Here is a 20,973-nt window from a genome sequence, read left to right as displayed (position 1 = left end):
TCCTGAGTAGATCCAATAATTAGACTTGTTTGTGTCTTTCTAGGTCCTCCTTTAGTGTACAATTTCTCGATTTCCCTGAAACCTGGTTTTTTATTCTTGAAAGTATTGCTGGAACTAATCCCACATGGAAGAAATGCCCAGTTTCCCCAATGCTGCTTCTCTCATTTCTACCTGCTCTTGAACTTCCAAGTCCCTGTATGGTTTTTTTTTTTTTTAATGTTTGTTTATTTTTGAGAGAGACAGAGTGAGAATGGCAGAGGGGCAGAGAGAGAGGGAGACACCAAATCTGTAGCAGGTTCCAGGCTCTGAGCTGTCAGTACAGAGCCTGGTGCAGGGCTAAAACCCACGAACTGAGAGATCATGACTTGAGCCGAAGTTAGACACTTAACTGACTGAGCCACCCAGCCACCCCCCCTTCTTTAAATTTTAAGTCCCTGTATCCTTTTACACTAGATGTCTGTCTCCCTACTCAAGTAGTGCCATAATGTCTTATTATCCACATACATTTTATAGTTGTAATGAACATACACCTTGTTTTTAGTTTAACATAGCTTAAATTATTTTTCATGTTTTGGCATAGCCACCTTTATTTGTAACCATTCTTTTTAATGACCACAATTATCTTTGAAAAGGATATGCCTTAATTAGCCATAACCCAAGAGCTAGATATTTAGATAATTGGCTTTTTGTTAATAAATATTGTTTTTCTTTTGAATCTAAAGAACAATATACCCTAGAATTATTTTACGAACAGAGCTCTTCAGTACAACTTTCTGTGATGATAGAAATGGTGTCTGCTTTCCAATAAGGACATTAGCCACATATGGCTATTGAGCACTTGAAACATGTCTAATATAACTGAGGAGCTGAGTTTTTAATTTAAATTTAAATAGCCACGTGTGGTTGGTGACTATTGTATTGGAAAGCAGTTCTATAAACAAATATGGGGATCAAAGTCAAAGTGCAGTCAGAGTCCCTCAGCTATGATCTTAACTAAGCTGGCAAAGGTGAGGGCTTATGGGATGGTAGTAGACCATACTTGAAGGGCTCTATGACAAAGACCTAAAGAAGCCAAACTCTTGATTTTGAGTGTTAAAAAATTATACTATTGGACCAAAGAGCAGATTGCGGCCAAGGGAAAGAGTCATTATTTTAGAATCAGGTGTGACATTTCAGAAATTGCTTTTCAAATTCTGAGAAAATGCATTCCCTAATTATCTGGACCTTGGGCAGTGTTACTCAGATTAAGACCACAGCATCAGCATCCCCCAGCATCTAGTAAATTTGTATTTACTAGAAATGCAAATTATCGCCTCGCCTTTGACCTATGAATCTGAGTATCTGGGGTTGGGTCTCAAGAATCTTTTACTAAGCCCTCCAGGTTTTGCTTACACATGCTGCTGTTTAAGAACTGCTATAGAGTGCTGAACACATGGTTCCTAATATCTAGGAATTTCTGATCAAAGATTTCTAGAATATAAAAGACTATTATTCCTCTCCCCAGCATCTGGCACACTTTCAGGCAGTAACAAGTGCTCAATAAAGGTTTGCTATTGGCTTATCCTCCATTACCCAGAAATAGTGGCATTCATCCATATTAGAATGAGGGAAGTGAAGGTTATAGGCACAAACTTGTGTAATGTAGCTTCGTGGTTTCCTGTTTTGACGAGCATTTTATAAATGTGTGTGCGCGTAATTCTCTTATCTGTTGACCCAAGGAAAGCAAAAAACATTTTCAGTAAAACTTCCTTGTGGTTGTAAGGAGAATGAAACAGTTATAGGCTAGCCGTGGTCTGTAAGGCCATAAACCTTACAATTTGAAGGCTAAATGATAGAACTCTGGCTGGAGCTCCGTTGAAAAAGAAAGGGTTTTCCAACAGGCAGGAGTCCGCCCCGCCGCCGCCCTCTTACCTTCCGCAGTATTACGCGGGACGCACCCTAATTAGTTCTTTTACTTCAAGTTCATATGGAACTACGCGAGCTGTACTTTCATGTGCCAACTGTGGGAGCCCAGGGTGGGAGACCTTCGGCACCCGGGACCCCCCAAATCCTGGGGAACCGCGCCCCGCCCCACCCCACCCCACGGGGTCAAATTCCAAGCCCGGGCCGGCGCCCTGCAGCCCAGGAATGCGGAAGGGCCGCGGGAACCCGCCGCATAAGGCGGGGGAGGAGGGCGGGCCGCGGGGCTACAGCCGCACGCAGGAGGGGATGCAGCAGCCGATGCAACAGGCCACAGAAGACAACTAAAGCCCAGGCTGTGTTCTTCGGCCGCAGCCTCGCTCCTCGGCCGACACAGCGGACTTCGCTCGGTCCTGAGCGAGAACCCCTCTTGCATCCCCCCGTCCCGAGTTGGATCTCGCCGCGCCTTCCGGTGCGCTTTCCGGTCCACTTCTCGAGGCAGGAAGTGCCGGGCGCCGCCACTGTAGCACCACAGCTCAGCGATCGTCGCCGTCGCTTGTCGTCTCGCGCAGGGCAGACCGGGCTCTGGTGTCTGGCGGCGGTGAGTGGCGCTCGCTCCGGCGCGCGACATCCCTCGGGCCTCCCCCTTCGCCCCCCTCCCTTCCAGCCTCGCGCCCGCCGCCGGGACCCCGCCCCAATAGACCCGGACGCCGGGGACCGGGGGCTTCAGAACCTGTTGGGCTGGGCGAAGAGGGTTGATGAAGAGGCCCTGGCAGTGGCCGGGCCTGGGCCTGAACGTTGAGAGGCCGGGCAGCGCCAGGGCGGATGAAGCCGGGCTAGGGAGACGCCCTGCTGGAAGAGGTGGCTGGGTACCGGGCAGCGCGTAGACCGGCCCTGCGTCACCGGGGTGACTTCACACACCTGGTGCCTCCGACCTCCCCGCGGCCCCGCTGCCAGCACCTGCTCTGTGCCGCACACAGGGCTGGATGCTTTGGTGGGTGCAGGAGTCTAGTGGTGCGTGCGTCTTTGCCTTAGGTGAAGTGTCCACGGAAACTTAAGAGAACCTGTACCGGAGTGCATGGTTGGTACAGGCTAAAATGGAACGATGCCCATAGGAGTTGTAACTCTCACTGTGTCTTGCATCTTGTAAAGATTCAGGTCATGCGTGTTGATGGAAGAAAAGGACAAATCACAAGTCAAGAAAGATTCCCTGAAGAAAAAAATCGTAACCTCCTTGAAGACCTTAAATTCAGCCCTAGGAGGTAGAACTGAAGTATTTCTGGCAGGATCTGTGGTAGGAGGTAACAAGAGGAAAATCTCAAAAGGTGGGAATTGTGTTGGGTGAAAAGGAGACAGTGGGGAGACCAGCCTGAATGGAACAAGAACTATAATGAGTAATAGGTGGGTATAAGGGTAGATAGGTAGGTAAGTGAGACGTTTTTATGGATGTCTTGAAAACTTGGCCAGAAATAACAGATTATGTAAGAGGCATTAGGCAGTCATTTTGGATTCAGTACTAAGGGAGTAATAAGAAGAAAGGGTGCTTAGAAAATTAGTTTGGCAGCCTTTGTTTAAGATGGATTTGAAATGGTCTTTTCGTAAGAGAAGAATCATAGCATTTTAGAATTCAAAAGAACCTTGAAGATTACCTTGTGAAATAGATGACTTGTCTTACAGATTATCTTTCATTTTATAATTGAGGAAATTGAAACCCAGAGAAGTGAGATAATTTGCCCAAGGTCACTTGAAGGACTCACGTGTGCCTCTCATTTTCTTTGTAAGCATTAGGTGGACCCCACTGGGCCTCATAACTAAGTGCACAGTTTTTTGTTTGTTCAGGCACTGTTCAATGAAACAGCTTCTATATTGGATGGCTTGATGTTTGTTTATGCTTTAATGAGACTGAGTTTCGACAGGATAGACTGAAACTTCTGAAGGACAGATCCCCAGGTGAGGGTTGTGGGATTAGGAAAGATAAGAGGACTTAGAGCCCATAAAGGGGGCTGATTGTCCCTCTCTTCTAGGATTCAAAGACACCAAGTACCTAGGGATGCTTTTCATTGCCAGCAGCGTTGGGATCTTCCTTACTCTGCATCTTTGCTGTGTGGTGGCATTGCTTGTTACCCCCAGCTAGCTACCCATGTTTTCATGATAGAGAATTTGAGCTGTCTATATATAGGAGAAACGGGCTAGTGGTACAGCTCTGGAGCTAGACTTCCTGAGTACAGATCCTGAATTTAAACGCTACCATTTTCCAGGTGCTTGGGTGGCTCAATCAGGCATCTGACTCTTGATTTTGGCTCACGTCATGATCTCACAGTTCCTTAGTTCGAGCCTTGCTGTCAGGCTCTGCGCTGATAGCTTGGAGCCTGCTTGGGACACTCTCTCTCTCTCTCTCTCTCTCTCACTCACTCTCTCACTCTCACTGCCTCTCCCCCACTTGCACTCTCTCTGTCTCTCTCTCTCTCTCTCTCTCAAAATAAATAAACTTTAAAATAAACTCTACCATTTTCTAGCTGTGTGGCTGCAGGCACAAATTGTTTATTCTCTTTGCCCTAATTCTCTCTTCTGAGAAGTGGAGATAATAGCACCTGATATCATAAGTTGTGAGGATTAAATATGTTAATACATGTGAAATGCTTAGACCAGTGCCTAGCACATACTTAGCACTCAATTATTGTCTGTTATTAGCATTGTTTCTTCCAGGCGTGGAACAAGGGGGTAACTGGTAAGTTTTGTTGAGGATCTCTTGAGGAAAAGTCCAGTGGAGTTTATGCTGAACCCTGGGTAAATCATAGAGAAAAGATTTATTTTAGGAGTAAGATCCAGGATCTACTTTATAATGAATATATGTATATGTAATTCTGTTGTGATAGGAAGCATATGTATGTATTTGCTTTACAAATATTTATGGAGCACATGCCAAGTGTAAGACAGTCTACTATACCACACAATCCAAGGTAAAAAAGGCTAAATGCCATAAAAATGTATAGGTGAATGGCATGGCAAGAAAATATTACTGGGCAGTAAAAAAAGAGTAAGTCACAGATAAATGCAACAAGATAGATGAATCTCAAAAATGTATTGAGTGAAAGAAGTGAGGCATATAGAATATACACTGTATAGTTCCATTTATAAGAATTTCAAAGACAGAACGAATTTATGGTTAAATTAATAAATTTCTGGTGTATAGAAATCTGAGCAATGGTTGCCTCTGGGAGAAGTCATTGACTTGGAAGGAACTTTCTGGAGTGATGTTAACATTTATAACTTGATTGGGATGGTGGTTAGATAAATGTTCACATTTACAAAAACTCATTTTTAAGATCTGTGCATTTCACCATATATACATTTCACTGCAATAAAACAAAATGATATGGGTGTTCAGGGGATGGAATGTTTACTGCCAACTGGGGTGATCATAAAACCCATAATTAAAAAATGACAGCATTATAACATATGTGGTAAATACTAAAATATGTATGCTATGGGGAAAGTTTAGCTGGTACTAAGAGGAAAGCTGTAAAAATTGTGTTTGGCTCTTTAAAAAAATACATATAATAATTTATAGAACTGATTACATATTTGCCTAAATATGTAGCATAAAAACAATGATATGTCATTAAGTATATGAGCTTAATTTTGTGGACTATTCTAGCTTGATTATATACTAAATTCCCCCTTATGATTACTGTTTTCAGACCATTGCTCATGTATCCAGTCATTTGATCCTCCTAATTAGCACCAACATTAGTCTTGACTACAATAATGACCATGGGAATCCATGAGAAATTTCTAAAGATTCTGTTAGACCTTGGTGAGCATGAGAATTGAATTGGAAATGACTTTAGCTTTTAGCAGAACTGCTCTCTGGTCTTCTGCATTTACTGTCAGGTCTCACCTTCTGCCTCTGCTTACAAATTGGTCTGGCTAAAAGGAGACCCCCTAAGTATCCTGACCCTAAGCGTCTCCACTACCATTCTACTGTAGCTTGGCTAAAACTTGAACTCTTCATCATCCTTTTGCTCACCAAACCATCTTCTCCTTCCTCCCCAGTTACCTCTTTTTTTTTTTTCTTTTTGTAAAGTAGGCTTCACGCCCAGCCCAGAGCCCAAACAACCTTGAGATCAAGACCTGAACTGAGATCAGGGGTCAGATGCTTAACCCACTGAGCCGCCCAGGTGTCCCCCCAATTACCTCATTTTGGTTTTTTTGACCAGTACCTGAGAAAAGCACAATAGTTCAAAGATAGAGCTTTTCATGAAACTCCAATTAGGAAACAAGAACTAGCAAAACAGCATAGGAATCAGAAGAACAGGATAGTGTTGATGGGAATGTTGAGGAAGTGGTGATTCTATTGAAGTTAAAAGAGGAACCCATAGAAGGGGTGCCTGGCTGGCCCAGTCAGAGCATGCGACTCTTGATCTTGGGTCATGAGCTCAAGCCCCACGTTGGGGATAGCGATTACTTAAAAATAAAGAAACTTCCAGGGTGCCTGAGTGGCTCAGTCGGTTGGGCCTCCGACTTCAGCTCAGGTCATGATCTCACAGTTCATGAGTTCAAGCCCCACATCAGGCTCTGTTGACAGTGAGGAGCCTGAAGCCTGCTTCCAGTTCTGTATCTCCCTCTGTCTGCCCCTCCCGTGCTCATGCTCTGTCTCTCTCTCCCAAAAGTAAATAAACATTAAAAAAATTTTTTTTAAATAAACTTAAAGTAAATAGTATTATGAGTAATTGTGAGCTAACATTTAAAAATCTAGATGGAATGGTTAAATTACTAGAGAAATATTTTTTAAATGCCAAAAGTTAGTGCCTGGTTGGCTTGGTAGAGCATGTGACTCTTGATCTCAGGGTTGTAGGTTCGAGCCCCGTGTTGGGTATAGAGATCCCTTAAAAAAAAAAAAAGGAACCCACAGAACTTGGAGAAATTGAATAGAAGGAATTAAAATTTTCTAACCAGGAATAGAAAGTTCCGTATCCAATGTAAACTTGACTATGGCCATAATTCTGAAATAAAGCCATTGTCCTATTTTAATATTAAAGAGGTCAAGGAAACACAGTGGCTTTTTTTAGTTTTCTAGTACTATATAACAAATTATCTCAAACTCAGCACCTTAAAAAAGCAATAGTTTCTGAGGATCTGGTATTCCAAGGCAGCTGAGCTAGTGGTTCTGAGTCTCATAAGGTTGCAATCCAGATGTCAGCCAGGTTTGCAGTCATCTGAAGGAAGACCAGTCTCCAAGATGGCTGACTCATATGGCTGGTAAGTTGGTATTGGCAGCTGAAGAACCAGACACAAGAAAAGCTCTCTGTCCTCCTATTTACCTAAAAGCAGGGCATAAATTTGCATAGGTGTCCTTCCTCCCCTGTCTACCAGGAAGGACAAAGGTTATTCTCAGGAGACAACGTTAGCCTCTTATCAGCAGAGAAAGCCCTGATTAAATCTACCTAACAAGCCTTACCCTGTTTGCTTGCTTTTCCTGGTAACCTTCCGTCACTAGCCTCTTCCCCTCACACACACCTGTCTTCTTTGTCTTCAGCTGAAGATGATATTTAAGCTGAGTTATTTTCATTTAAAAAAAATTTTTTTTTAGACTGAGTTCTAAGCTACCTTTCTGAGTTGGCTTTTCCCTGGTATCTCCGCTGTTACACATGTTAGTAAACTGTTTTCTTGTGAATATGTAATTACAGAAGTGGCAGCCAGGAACTCAAAAGGGTGGAAGGAAAATTATTTTACCTCTTTTCACAGGTCAACCCTTTCCACTGTTGGTGGGGACTGCGCAAGGGCATGAGAAATGTGGAGGCCCATCTTGAAGTTTGGCTACCACCGTAGCCAAGGAACAAGTTCAGATGTTCTCAGAGGCCAGGCCATCACATAAACAAATACCAACTGTGACAGGAAGATGTAGGGAGTAGTGGGGATTCCTCACTGAATACTCATTATCTACAGGAACTTATGAATGCTGGTCAATTGATTCTTTATCATACAGTTTTTCAAGACATCTGAAAGTTGTTTTCATTAAAGTAAACTTAAGTTTTTTACAGTGTTGGCAAGCTAACTCAGTTACTGAAGAAGGCACTTAAAAAGGTCATCCCTGGGAGAAGTAAGTGAACCTCCCTGCGGACTGCATATAGTTTGGCAGCTGCCAGTTTGTGACTTCTGATCTACTTATTTTATTTTATAGATGAGGAAAGTGAGGCCCAGGAAAGCTAAAATGACCAAAGGTCATGTAACTAACTTGTGAATGACAGAACTAGAATTAGTGTCCAGCTCTCTAGCATCTCCATTAAAACATGACTAAGTTTTAAAAGAACTAAAAGAAACTCGATGCGTAAATAACCAGTGCCTTGTAAATGGTTAACTCATTGGTTCTCAACCCTCCTGAATGGAATCACCTGATGCATTTTTTTAAATTACAAATTCCTGGGCACCACCCATCATCATTCAGTTTCAGTTAGACCAGACTAGGACTTAGGCATCAGTTTTTTTTAAACTTCCAGCAGCCAATATTGAAACCAGAAGGTTAACTGTTGTGAGAGACAGATTTACTTGTCATATGGCGACAGCCCCTAACTGACTTAAGATATAAAGAAGGAACCCTTAAAGGAATGTCAAGGAAGTCCTAGGTAGCTGACAGAACATGCTTCATAAAAGCCAATCAAGTCATATAGGCTGGATAAAGTTCACAAGCAATTTCTGCTTATTAGTGATTATCATGCCCAAGTTTTGATTTACACAACAGTATCGCAGGTGATTTTGCAGACATTTAGATCATTATCGAAATATGTTGACACCACAGCCACATATACCGGTGTTCCTATATCCCAACCCTTATAAGTTCTGTGAACACTATATACACCTTTAGTTCACTCTATATGAGAAATTTACAAAAATAATGACATATTTAAAGAGGAAGTGAGAAGTATTTACTGCTGTTGATGGTTCTTCATTAAATTACATGCTGGTTTATATGAGGGTTTTTTTGCTTTTTTCTTTTTTTGTAATTACAGTTTAAGAGTGGAGTTTGGTTGTTGTTTCCTGCTTAACATTTATAAGTTGAACATTAACTTGACAGTCCTAGATAAAGGTTTCAAGCCTTACCTATGATGTCAAACCAAGACCATGACTGACAGGAAATATTGTCACTTGTTTAAACCTACATTGCAGTTCCCATTTCACTGTGCAATTCTGTCCTGTACATTGGTTTCTCCAGTATCGTCTGAATTTATTGGAAAACTCAAGGATTTGAATTCAGAGGAAAGTCACTGCTCAGAAATCAGTGTTAGATTGCATTGGTCATACTGAAAGTTTTTTATATTTTGTGGTAAGTTCAAGGGGCACCTGGGTGTCTCAGTCACTTAAGCATCTGACTCTTGGTATCTGCCCAGCTGGTGATCTCACTATGGCGAAATCAGGTTCTGTGTCAGGCAGAGCATGGAGCCTGCTTGGGGTTCTTACTCTCCCTCTCTCAAATAAATAAATAAACTTAAAAAAAATTGTGGTAAATTAAAAATATCTAAAAGAATATTTAGTACAAAGTGAAAAATACAAAGTTAGAAATAGCCTTCAATAAATGGGGCTTGGCTCCCAGGTCTGCCACTAGGTGACCTTGGGAAAGTTATTTAATTGCTTTGATCTTCAGTTTCTACATTTGTGAAGCAGGCGTGTTAAGTTTAATGCACATAATGTGCCTAGCATATGAGTCACTCAATAAATGGAATGGAGCCATAAGTTGAGTAGACCTTTAATTTTCTCCTTGGTCTTAAAGCATTTGGGGCTGGAAAAGTAGCAAGAACAAAAATATATAAGGTAACAAACTGTGTGGTGCCATGGACGCATACAAGCAGTTTGGTGTTACTGAAGGAAAAGTACAAAGCAGAGAATGGCTAGAGATAAGGCTGGAGAGGTCATTCTAGAGTATGCAAAGGAGGACCTTGTGTACCATGCTTAAGAACTTGTATTCTATACTGTATGCAGAGGACAGCCAAAGATTTTTAAGGGAAAGATAAGGTCATATTCATATTCATGTGTTAGACACCACTGGCTGGAATTTAAAGGGCAGTTTAGAGGGATGAAGAAGCAAGAAGATAGGTTAGTTGGCCATAGAAATATATATATTTTTAAGTTTATTTATTTGACAGAGGCAGAGACAGCATGAGTTGGGGAGGGGCAGAGAGAGAATCCCAAGAAAGCTCCGCACTACCAGCAGAGCCCGACATGGGGCTAGAACTCACGCAACCAATATCATGACCTGAGCTGAAACCAAGAGTCGGACGCTTAACTGACTAAGCCACCCAGGCACCCCGACATAGAAATATTCTACACAGAGATAATGAAGGCCCAGTTTAGGGTGGTGGGAGAGGAAAGAGGAAGATGAGCAAATCTGAGAAATAATTTAAGAGGTAGGGCTTGATTCATCAGGAAGAGGGATGAGTTAGGGATGACTCCTAAGTTTTTGGCTTGGTGAGTAGGTAAATGACAGAAAACTAAGACAATTTAGAAGTGGGAAGATAATGAATTCACTTTTCAACACATTGATTATGAGTGTCTGTGGGATGTCCAAATGAGTGCCTTTCATAAGCAGTTGGACGTTGGAGTCTGTAGCCAAGGGAAAGGTCAGGCCTGGTGATACAGATTTGGGAGCCATTGAATGTTGTCAGACCAGTGAGAGTTGATGAGATCATCCAAGGAAAGCAGAAAGGAAAGAATTTTAATAAGCCATGGACTGCTAGAATATTGGGAAACATGAATACCTAGGTGAGTGGAGAAGATAAGAGCCTAACAAGAAAATGGAAGAGGACCAATCATAGAAATAGAACTGAGAGAAGAGTAAGTTGGTATCACCAAGTCAACCAAGTATTTAACGTAAACGAACCTCTCCAGTGTAGGAGTTTCCCTCCTGAGAGTGATGAGGTTTTGGGGTGGGGTTTGTGAGGTCCGGAGCCAATGGACAAGAAAAAATTCTTGAAGTCTTTGGTGCAAAAAGGTGATTTTATTAAGGCATGGGGACAGGGCCTGTGCATTGTAAGTGTGGGGGGTTATGGGTTTATGGAGTTGGGGTAGAGGGAGTTCCAAAGAGACTTTCACATACTAAAGACTTACTGGAGGCCTAGCTATTATTTAATGTCAACCTAAGGTTGTTTTTCCCTCTAGCAAAGCATTAACATTAAGTCACAGGGAGTTCCTGGACTTCAGGCTATGATGGGATTGCCTTTTTCTGGTAAACTGGTGGGGACTCTTATCAGTTTAACCATTTGGGTGTTTTTTGTTTGTTTATTTTTGGGTTTTTTGTCCTTTCCTGGTTTTGGGTAGCCTGGAGTGTCCAAGGAGTATCATACATGTCCCACCTGGGTGGGGGGCGGGGGGGAGCTGTTGGCCTGCACTTTGCCCTCAGCTTGCCCCATGTTACTTCATCAGGAGTGGAAGGTATACAAGGTTGGGAACCTTGCATTCTCTTTCCATTTTGGACAGTTCATTTCTACTGTTACTGTTCACCAAGGCCAAGAGGGATTTGGCAGTTTGAAAGTAGTTGCAGTAGAGGGGAGAAAAGCCAGATTGTGGTGGGTTGAGAGTGAGTGGGAAGTGAGAAAGTAGAGAAAGCCAAGATACTTATCTCAGAAGAAAAGGAGAAAGAGGATGGTAGTTTCTTTTGGGGGTAGAGTTCTTTTGAGATTGATTGTTTTGCTACAACTTGGCTTCACTCTTCAGCTGATATTCTATTATCAGCTCATATTTTATGTGCGTATGTGTGTAGTGTCTATAGGTACCTTATATGTGTATAAATGTGTACTATTTAAAATGTGTACTATTTTAACATGAAGTAATGAAAAATTTTTTTATTTTTAATGTTTATTTTTGAGAGAGAGGCAGAGAGAGAGGGAGACACAGAATCTGAAGCAGGCTCCAGGCTCTGAGCTGTCAGCACAGAGCGTGATGTGGGGCTTGAACCCACGAACCGTGAGATAATGACCCGAGCCAAAGTCGGATGCTTAACTGACTGAACCACCCAGGCGCCCCAGGAACAACAACAACAAAAAAAAACACTTTTAAAAGAAATTGTGGTGTTATATTGAGCCTATTATCTGCTCTGTAACATATTTTGATTAGGGTCATTTAGTGAATTGCTCTTGTCTTTCGCTTTCCTTCCCTGTTTCCTTCACTCTAGGGGTCAGACTTGGCTCACCATCTAAGGGCTTTTCCAGCCTTGTTGGTTACTTCCCCATTCTCTCTCACAGGCATTTCCCCTAATAAAAAAATTTTGCGTGTTTAATCTCATCTTGGCAGCAGCTTCCTGAACTCCAAATAAGCTTCAGAAATGTTTAAATATTTTGGGTAGCTGTAAGGTTAGCATGACACAACCAATTTTTTTTTTAAATAAAAATTTACTCTTTGGGAGTTTTTTCTCAGTGACTGTTACAAACATAATTTGTGGATACTGAGAGAACTAATTCTTGCCTTCCTATTTACTGTCTTATGTACATATTATGACTTGAAGAAATAGAATCTTGGGATTTTTAGCATGAAAAAATTTTGATCCAACAGTTTTGGAATGGGAAGAAGAATTAAAGCATAGTCAAGTGCCTTGCTGGTGGACCACATTCTGTCTCTAACCTTCAATATAACTAAGCTGAAATAAGCTAAGTTATTGGACAGAAGAGAAAATTAACATTTATTCAGGACCAGTATGTGGGGTAGGGAAGGAGTTGGAATGTTAGAATGAGAAACTCTAAGGCTGATGTACTTCAACCTGCACCACTAAGCCAAGCTTTAGAATACCCAGTGGTGTATTTTTTTGAATTGAAAATAGAAAAGTAAACAATGTAGATTAAAAGTCCAAGACTCGAGCATGCAACTCTTGATCTCAGGGTTGTGAATTCAAGCCCCACATTGAGTGTAGAGATTACAATCTTAAAAACAGTACCAAAAAAATTAAGTCTAAGACTAAAAGTCCTAGAGACCCAGGTCCAAAATTGCCTTGGTCAGCCATTGTCCCATCTAGTCATCTGCTTTCACACTATGGGGCTACAGAATTAGAGAACAGTCCCCAAGACCACCCTCATTTCTGACACCGGTTGCAAGTTTGGGTCCCCAAGACAACCCTTAGTTTTGATAATTTTGCTAGGATTCACAGAACTCATTAAAAGCTGTTATACCGTTAGTTATGGTTTATTACAGTAAAAGGGTTCAGATTGAAATCAGCCAAGGGAAGAGATGTATGTTGCATAGTCCAGGAGCATTCCAAATGCAGAGCCCCCAGTTGTCCTCTTCCTTGGACAGTGTTGACCCCTCCTGGCAATAAGATGTGACAATATGCATGGTGTATTGCCAACTAGGAAGGCTTACTTGATCTCTGATATCCATAGTTTTTACTGGGGCTCTATCACATAAATGCTGTCAGCTGCTCTGTGGCTGACCTCAGTCTCCAGCCCCTTGAGTGGTCAAACTGATAACACATGATCCAAAGCCCTCACAATAAATTACATTATTAGGCTGTCTGATATGACCCAAGACCCTGATATCAGCAGGACATTCCACAGGCTTAGAGATTACCTCCCAGGAGCAGAGGGAAAAGGCCAAGACTCTCATTGAGCAAAATTGTTTACTACACAGGGCCATTGATTTTATATTTTAACCTAAATAATACCTATCTCATAGGGCAATTGTGAAGATGGAATAAGACATTGGATTGAAAAATGGCTCTGGTGCCTCTGGGTTTTCCAAGATAATATGTAACTAGTAATGGTGGAGCTGAGATTTGAACTCAGGACTTTCTAATCCCAAAGCTGATAGTATTTTTGCGTTGCGTTTATCTACATTATTTGAAACTGCAAATAAAAAATGGAATGAAATGTTTATTAATATTTGACATTTATGGGGTGCTTGGGTGGCTCAGTCAGCTAAACGTCCGACTTCAGCACAGGTCATGAACTTGAGCCCCGCATTGGGCTCTGTGCTGAGAGCTCAGAGCCTGGAGCCTGCTTCAGATTCTGTGTCTCCCTCTCTCTCTGCCCCTCCCCCACTCATGCTCTGCCTCTCTCTGTCAAAAATAAACAAACATTAAAAAAAAAATGACTTTAAATTATTGATGGCTTTCAATAGAGTGTTGGAGGCTGCCACCAAAGCCATATTACAGAGAATTGAGTGATTGAAAAGATGAGAAAATGAAAATAGTTGAGTATTACACTGGTATTCTAAAAGTTTTGTCAAAGGAAAGGGGAAATGTCAAAGGAAGGGATGCAAGATTGAGTCATAGGTTTCGGGATGCCTGGCTGGCTCAGTCAATAGAGCATGTGACTCTTGATCTTAGGGTCCTGAGTTCGAGCCTTGTGTTGGGCATAGATATGACTTTTAAAAAGTAATGAAAAAAGAGTAGCTTTTGATAATTTTTTAAAGATGAGAGCCTTTGAACATGTACCATACAGTGACTATACTAGTCTCTACAAATGTCCTCTCATTTAAGTCTCACTTGCACTGAACTAGAGGCTGTGTTTTGCTGTAAAACTGAAGATCGAGTGAGCTTCCCTGGTTTCCACACTGTTTTGAAAAACCAAGATTCAGAGAGCTTATGCAATATTGGTAATAAAATGGAGTAAAAAGAAGAGTGCCTATTGTATAGGATTGTTATGAGGATTCAATGGGACAATCCTTGTAAAAAGTAAAATGTCAGCTTTGGAGCATTTCTCTTTAGGAGAGCCCCAAACCCTCTTAACGGTGCTTGGCACATAGTAAGCTACTCAGTAAATGCTGACTATTGGTATGTATTTTTAAACTAATTTCCACTCAATAAAAATGGGTTTCATGGAATTTGGGGACAACCTATATAATGATTTCTGTTTCTTAAAATTTTCAAAACTGCTTTTTTCCTAGCCATTTAACTGTCACATTGGAAATAAAGCTTAAATGTATATGTATTCCTACCCAATTGAAGTAATAATTCTACAGTAACCTATTTTTACTCACTGGGGTGCCTGGGTGGCTCAGTTGGTTAAGCATCTGACTCTTGATTTCTGCTCAGGTCATGATTTCATGGTTCGTGGGGTCAAACCTTACATCAGCACAGAGCCCACTTGGGAGTGTCTCTCTCTCTCTCTCTCTCTCTCTCTCTCTCTCTCTCTCTGTCCCTCCCTCCCTCCCTCCCTCCCTCCCTCCTTCCCTCCCTCCCTCCCCCCCCATGCTCTTTCCCCTCCCCACCCCACCGTCACTCTCCCTCAAAATAAATATTCTTTTTTTTTTTTTAATTTTTTTTTTCAATGTTTTTAATTTATTTTTGGGACAGAGAGAGACAGAGCATGAACGGGGGAGGGGCAGAGAGAGAGGGAGACACAGAATCGGAAACAGGCTCCAGGCTCCGAGCCATCAGCCCAGAGCCTGACGCGGGGCTCGAACTCACAGACCGCGAGATCGTGACCTGGCTGAAGTCGGACGCTTAACTGACTGCGCCACCCAGGCGCCCCAATATTCTTTTTAAAAGATATTTTTACTTGCTAACTTCTAGGTGTTACAGGTTCTTTTTTATGTTTTATGCATTCTCCTTTGCTTTGTTTCTTCTTTTTAACTCTAGAATTAAATAGCCACCATGTCGAGCAAAAAGGCAAAGACCAAGACCACCAAGAAGCGTCCCCAGCGCGCAACATCCAACGTGTTCGCCATGTTTGACCAGTCACAGATTCAGGAATTCAAAGAGGCCTTCAACATGATTGATCAGAACAGAGATGGTTTCATTGACAAGGAAGATTTGCATGATATGCTTGCTTCTCTAGGTAGACTTTTATATCCTTAATATGCCCACTTCCCCAAAATAATAATTCAGTGTTTTCTGAATTATTTTTTGCATCATGAGTAAGTATTCCTCAAAGGCTTATTGAGAGATGTCTGGGTGGGAAGTGCCATGTTGGGATTGGCCAGTCATAAGAGGATTTTATTTATAACTTTTTTATAATTGAAGAAAATAAAATGTAAAAATGACAAGATTTAAAGCAAACATAAACTGCCCTCTGGTTGTCCGGGCACCTTACTTGGTTTTATGGGTGTTAATTTATTATTCCTTGTATGATTTTGTTGTTTGTTGTGATCTTAAAAAGAAAGATGGGAGGGAAGGTCTTCCATGTTCTATCCCAAGTCAGCAGTGACTTTATAGTTGGAAATGGCAAACCTAGGAGTTCTCTATAGACTGGGCAGGGAAGGGAGTGCAGGTCACAGATAGCCTACAGTTAGGCTCTGTCTGCACTCTGGAGTTTTCTTATGCTTGACTGTTAGCCAGAACAGGGGCCACAGGGCAAAAAATGAGGGTGTTATTTTTTTCCCTCTTAGTAACACAACATAATTTTGTTCCTCTATTTTATTTTTTTTTCTGATATATTATTTTGAAAAAAATACTTTTTAAGATTTTATTTTTAAGTAATCTGTATGCCCAACGTGGGGCCTGAACTCATGATGACAAGATCAAGAGGTACATGCTCAAAAAAAAAAAAAACAAAATGAAGTTGCAATGCTCTTTTGACTGAGCTAGCCAGGAGCTAGCTTATTATTTTTATAAATAAATAAAAAAAAAATAAAAAAAAATAAAAAAAAAAATAAATAAAAATAAAAATATTATTATTTTGAATAAATTTCAAAATTTATTTTGAAAATTTTTAAGCCTGCAAAAAGTTGAAAGAACAGTGTAATGAACATGCATACACCCTTTACCTAGATGCACCAATAGTTAACATTTTGCAACATTTTCTTTAGGCAGAGTGAGAGTAGAATCAGGATACTGAACTAAGTTGTTGCCTTGGAGGTAGTTTGGATCCCAGTGCTTTTCACACTCAAAATAGCTAAGTGTATGCTTTTTGGGTGCGCCACTAGGGAAGAAGGCCACAGAAGAAAATTGAAGGACTTAGTTGTATTACAAAGATTGAACACTCAAACCTGTGCCCTCTCATAATAGATGCTCAGTTAATCTTTGTTGGATGAGTGAGGGATGGTAGAGTAAGAGGCTGACTTTAGGGCCTTCCATTTTGGGGGAGCCCCATGCCTTTAAAGATACGTATTTATTTATCTTTCAGATCAACAAATTATATTGGATGCCTTGAATGGGTTCATAGGTGCTTAGCCTAAACCAATTCATTTTTAATCCCCGTGTCTTTCCTGTACCCATGTTCTCTTGACACCTTTGGGTTAGACTTTTTCCCAAAAAATTGGGGCAAGAGAGTTGAATTAAACTTGAAGGTAGAAAAGTAGATCTTTTTAGCTCCTTTCACTTACTCAGTGAATCTTAAAATTAATTTTGGGCTAATTTTTGTATTGGTATGTTGAATAGGTGTAATGAGTGAGACAAGTAATCTATAGTAAGACAGATGCCAACTTGGCATTCATATTTCGCCCAAACTCCCAGGATGAAAACTACGTATGAACCACAGTTCTAGATTTGATTGTTAGCACTTAGTTAGGTATAATATTCTCCTTAGATATGAACATCTAACTTAAGATATTCTTTTCATAGAGAATCATTACAAACAGTGTTGGGAGGGACTTTTCAGAAACCAAGTTTAACCAGTCCATTTCACTGATCAAAAAAATAAACCCTAGACAACTGCTTCCTTTTCTCAAGTAACAAAGCTAGTGGCAGAACTGGGATTCAAACCCACAATTCTAGATGCTTCCTTCTTTCACAGCTACTTTTCCTATACCATGGGGGGGCCTCACAAATGCCTGGACAAAGAGGAGCCCTTTGTTATTCCTACCGTGACTGGCCCTTCCCGACTGGCCCTTCCCGGGGACTTTCTCCTAACTTCAAAGGAAGGGTCAGGGGAATCTCCCTCCATAGGGAGAAGCATTGTTAGTTGGAACCGAGATTAAGATTTCCCATTATGAGCAATACTAAACTAGTTCTGCCATATGAGTAAACAGCATTTGCATATATGTCTGGCCACTGAGTAATAGATACTATTGTTCAAAATGAGCTCAGGATTCTAAGCCAACCTAGTAGTTTTAGCTTAAATGACCAACTTATAAATAAAATTTTTGAAAATACTAATTCATGGGCAACTGTGCCACAATTGGAAATATGAATATTTCAAGACGCCTTGGTGGCTCACTCGGGTAAGCATCTGACTTCAGTTCAGGTCGTGATCTCATAGTTTATGAGTTCAAGCCCCACATCGGGCTCTCTGCTGTCAGCGCTGAGCCCACTTCAGATCCTCTGTCCCCCGTCTTCCCTGCCTCTCTCTCAAAAACATTTAAAAAAAGAAATATGAATTATTTCAAATTTTTAATCAACTTGCATTGAAATGCCCTGATGGACCTTTAACATTATCAACATTCAAGATGTAAAACTGTGGCATTGCCTGGTTCATGGGTTCAGGTGCTTGTTTTTCTTTTTTTGTTTGTTTGTTTGTTTTTAGAAAGGGTGCTAGCATGTAAGCAACAGAGGGGCAGAGGGAGAGGGAGAAAGAGAGAATCCCAAGCAGGTGCCACGTCTAGTGGAGAGCCTGATGCAGGGCTCAATCCTACCACTGTAAGATCTTGACCTGAGTTGGAATCAGAAGTCCAATGCCTAACTGAGCCACCCAGGTGCCCCTCTGGTGCTTGTTTTTGATGAAAAATAGTGAAGGAAAAGTTGCAGAAAGTATCAATGAATGAAAAACATGCAACCTAAGCCCACAATACATTTTTATAATGATGTATCAAAGATTTTTTTACATTGTCAAAAATTTGTCTTTTTAAAATGTCCTTATTGCAAGTTAATTGAAAAAAATAGTTTCATGTGATGATGATGTAACTTAAAAATATGCTGGGAGCATAACAATAACAAATAATTATGTGTTGAAATGAGTTCTTTGTCCTTTAATGTTAAAATGTACAATCTTACAGGGAAGAATCCAACTGATGCATACCTTGATGCCATGATGAATGAGGCTCCGGGGCCCATAAATTTCACCATGTTCCTTACGATGTTTGGTGAGAAGTTAAACGGCACAGATCCGGAAGATGTCATCAGAAATGCTTTTGCTTGCTTTGATGAAGAAGCAACTGGTGAGTGCTCTTTGTTCATGCCCACCCTCATTCCAAACTATATGAAATACTTCTTAGGAAATGAAAAAACCGAGTAAAATATAACTATTTATTTATTTATTTAAGTTTATTGATTTTGAGACAGAGAAAGAGTGCGGTTGAGACAGGGGCAGAGAGAGAGGGAGAGAGAGCATCCCAAGTAGACCCTGCACTGTTAGCACAGAGCCCGACATGGGGCTCAACCCACAAACCACAAAATCATGACCTGAGCTGAAGTTGGACATTTAACTGACTGAGCCACCCTGGTGCAACCCCCCCCCCCTTTTTTTTTTGAATAAAATATAACTTTAAAAAAAAATGAATCAACTATCATTTATAGTAGGACAGTATGACCGAGAATGGGTAGGTCACAGGTATGTGGGTCATAAAGCTCCCAGTTTGAGGTGTTAATCTTTGAATTTGGTTCTGAGCTTCCTGAAAGCCAAATGGAGAATTGTCTGTTGAATAGTATTTCTTAGACAATAAAAACTACTTTTCAAGAGACTGTCAGTCTCTCCAAAAATTATAGGGAACTAACTTGAACAATTAAAATATTTTTTTCTCTCTCATTTTAAATCGTAAAGCCTAGCTATTCACATTTTCTTACTCCTCTCCTTTTCCCCTTTGCTTTCCATTAACCGTCTCCTCAGCCACCCACACACTTCCTCAGATGTACCTTGCAACCTCCTTCCTGCTTTCGTCTCCAGACTTGTCATAACCGCACTACCCCTCTGGCACATTTGGTCTTGGCCGGTACTGTCCATTTTTCTGGGCAACTGCCTTTTTGTTTTCCTTTACATCTCTGAAATACAGAGGGTTTTTGTTTTCCTCCCCTAGAGAAAAACACTTGCTTCAAATTAATTGTGTAAGCATTATAACCTATAAACTGAGTCTTTAAAATGAAAGAACTCTCAAAGATGATGTAGTTACATATTGCCTTAGTTCGCTAGTTTCTTTTGTTCACATAAACGTGGATATTCTGAAATATTTTGTAACACTGACGTAGCTTAGAAATGAACCATTCAGTGCCAGGAAGTGTTTGTGACTCCCGTTTCTACTGCCTTCCAGGCACCATCCAGGAAGACTACCTGAGAGAGCTGCTGACAACAATGGGAGACCGGTTTACGGATGAGGAGGTGGACGAGCTGTACAGAGAAGCGCCTATCGACAAAAAGGGGAATTTCAATTACATCGAGTTCACACGCATCCTTAAACATGGAGCAAAAGACAAAGATGATTGAAAGAACTTCAGCTAAAACCTTCCAATTGCTTTGTCTTCCTCTGTTTTATCTCCTAGACACTGTCCCCCACCCGCATAGACCTGTTGCATGCAACTTAGTTTCACGGCTTTGCCTCTTTTTTTGATGTATTTATTCTAGACCTTTCTGCCATTTAGCACTTGTATAATCAGACTGCAAATGGGGTTGAGGTTGTAAATTGTTCTGAAAAAGAGATTGCGAATAAAAATCAACAAATGTGAAAGCCCAGGAAAATATATCCGGTATTTCTGGTTTTGCTGGATTTTTACATTTTTATATAATAAAACACTATTTTGAAATAAAGATTATGGTGACTCAAATGGAATATAATGGAAAGTAGTTGGGGCAGTCTTTTTTTTTTTTTTTTTTTCAGATTTTCAAGTTCACAGATTTCAAATTTCATGGTAAAGCTGATTTTTCAGTTATGTGGGACAATGTTCTTCAGAACTTAAAAAAAAAAATTTTTTTTTAATGTCTATTTATTTTTGAGATAGAGAGAGACACAGAGTGTGAGCGGGGGAGGGTCAGAGAGAGAGGGAGACACAGAGTCCGAATCGGGCTCCAGTCTCTGAGCTGTCAGCACAGAGCCCGACGTGGGGCTCCAACTCAAACTGCGAGATCATGACGTGAGCCGAAGTCAGCCTCCCAAGTGACTGAGCCTCCCAGGTGCCCCTTCAGAGCTTTTAAGTACAAGTTAACATCATTATTCAGTAAAAACTCATACCTTTGTGTTTTTAATGCTTTTTAGTAAGGTAGATGTTTATTGAATGATAAATATAGA

The 20,973-nt window shown here is 40.9% G+C and overlaps 1 protein-coding gene across 1 annotated transcript; it reads left to right on the top strand.

The window, feature by feature from the left end:
• Window positions 1–2,386: 2,386 nt before the first annotated feature.
• Window positions 2,387–20,495, top strand: LOC109248586 (myosin regulatory light chain 12B). Its single transcript, XM_019418372.2, has 4 exons — window positions 2,387–2,500; window positions 15,461–15,659; window positions 18,754–18,915; window positions 20,002–20,495. Exons 2-4 carry the CDS (start codon window positions 15,476–15,478, stop codon window positions 20,172–20,174), a joined length of 519 nt encoding a protein of 172 aa, XP_019273917.1. The 5' UTR covers window positions 2,387–2,500; window positions 15,461–15,475; the 3' UTR covers window positions 20,175–20,495.
• Window positions 20,496–20,973: the final 478 nt, after the last annotated feature.

The sequence above is a fragment of the Panthera pardus genome, unplaced genomic scaffold, assembly GCF_024362965.1.
Source record: "Panthera pardus isolate Hobbes unplaced genomic scaffold, ASM2436296v1 HiC_scaffold_15, whole genome shotgun sequence".
NCBI classification, from domain to species: Eukaryota; Metazoa; Chordata; class Mammalia; order Carnivora; family Felidae; genus Panthera; species Panthera pardus.
The sequence above is the reverse complement of the archived record's forward strand: the minus strand, read 5'-3'. Positions and strand labels throughout refer to the sequence as shown.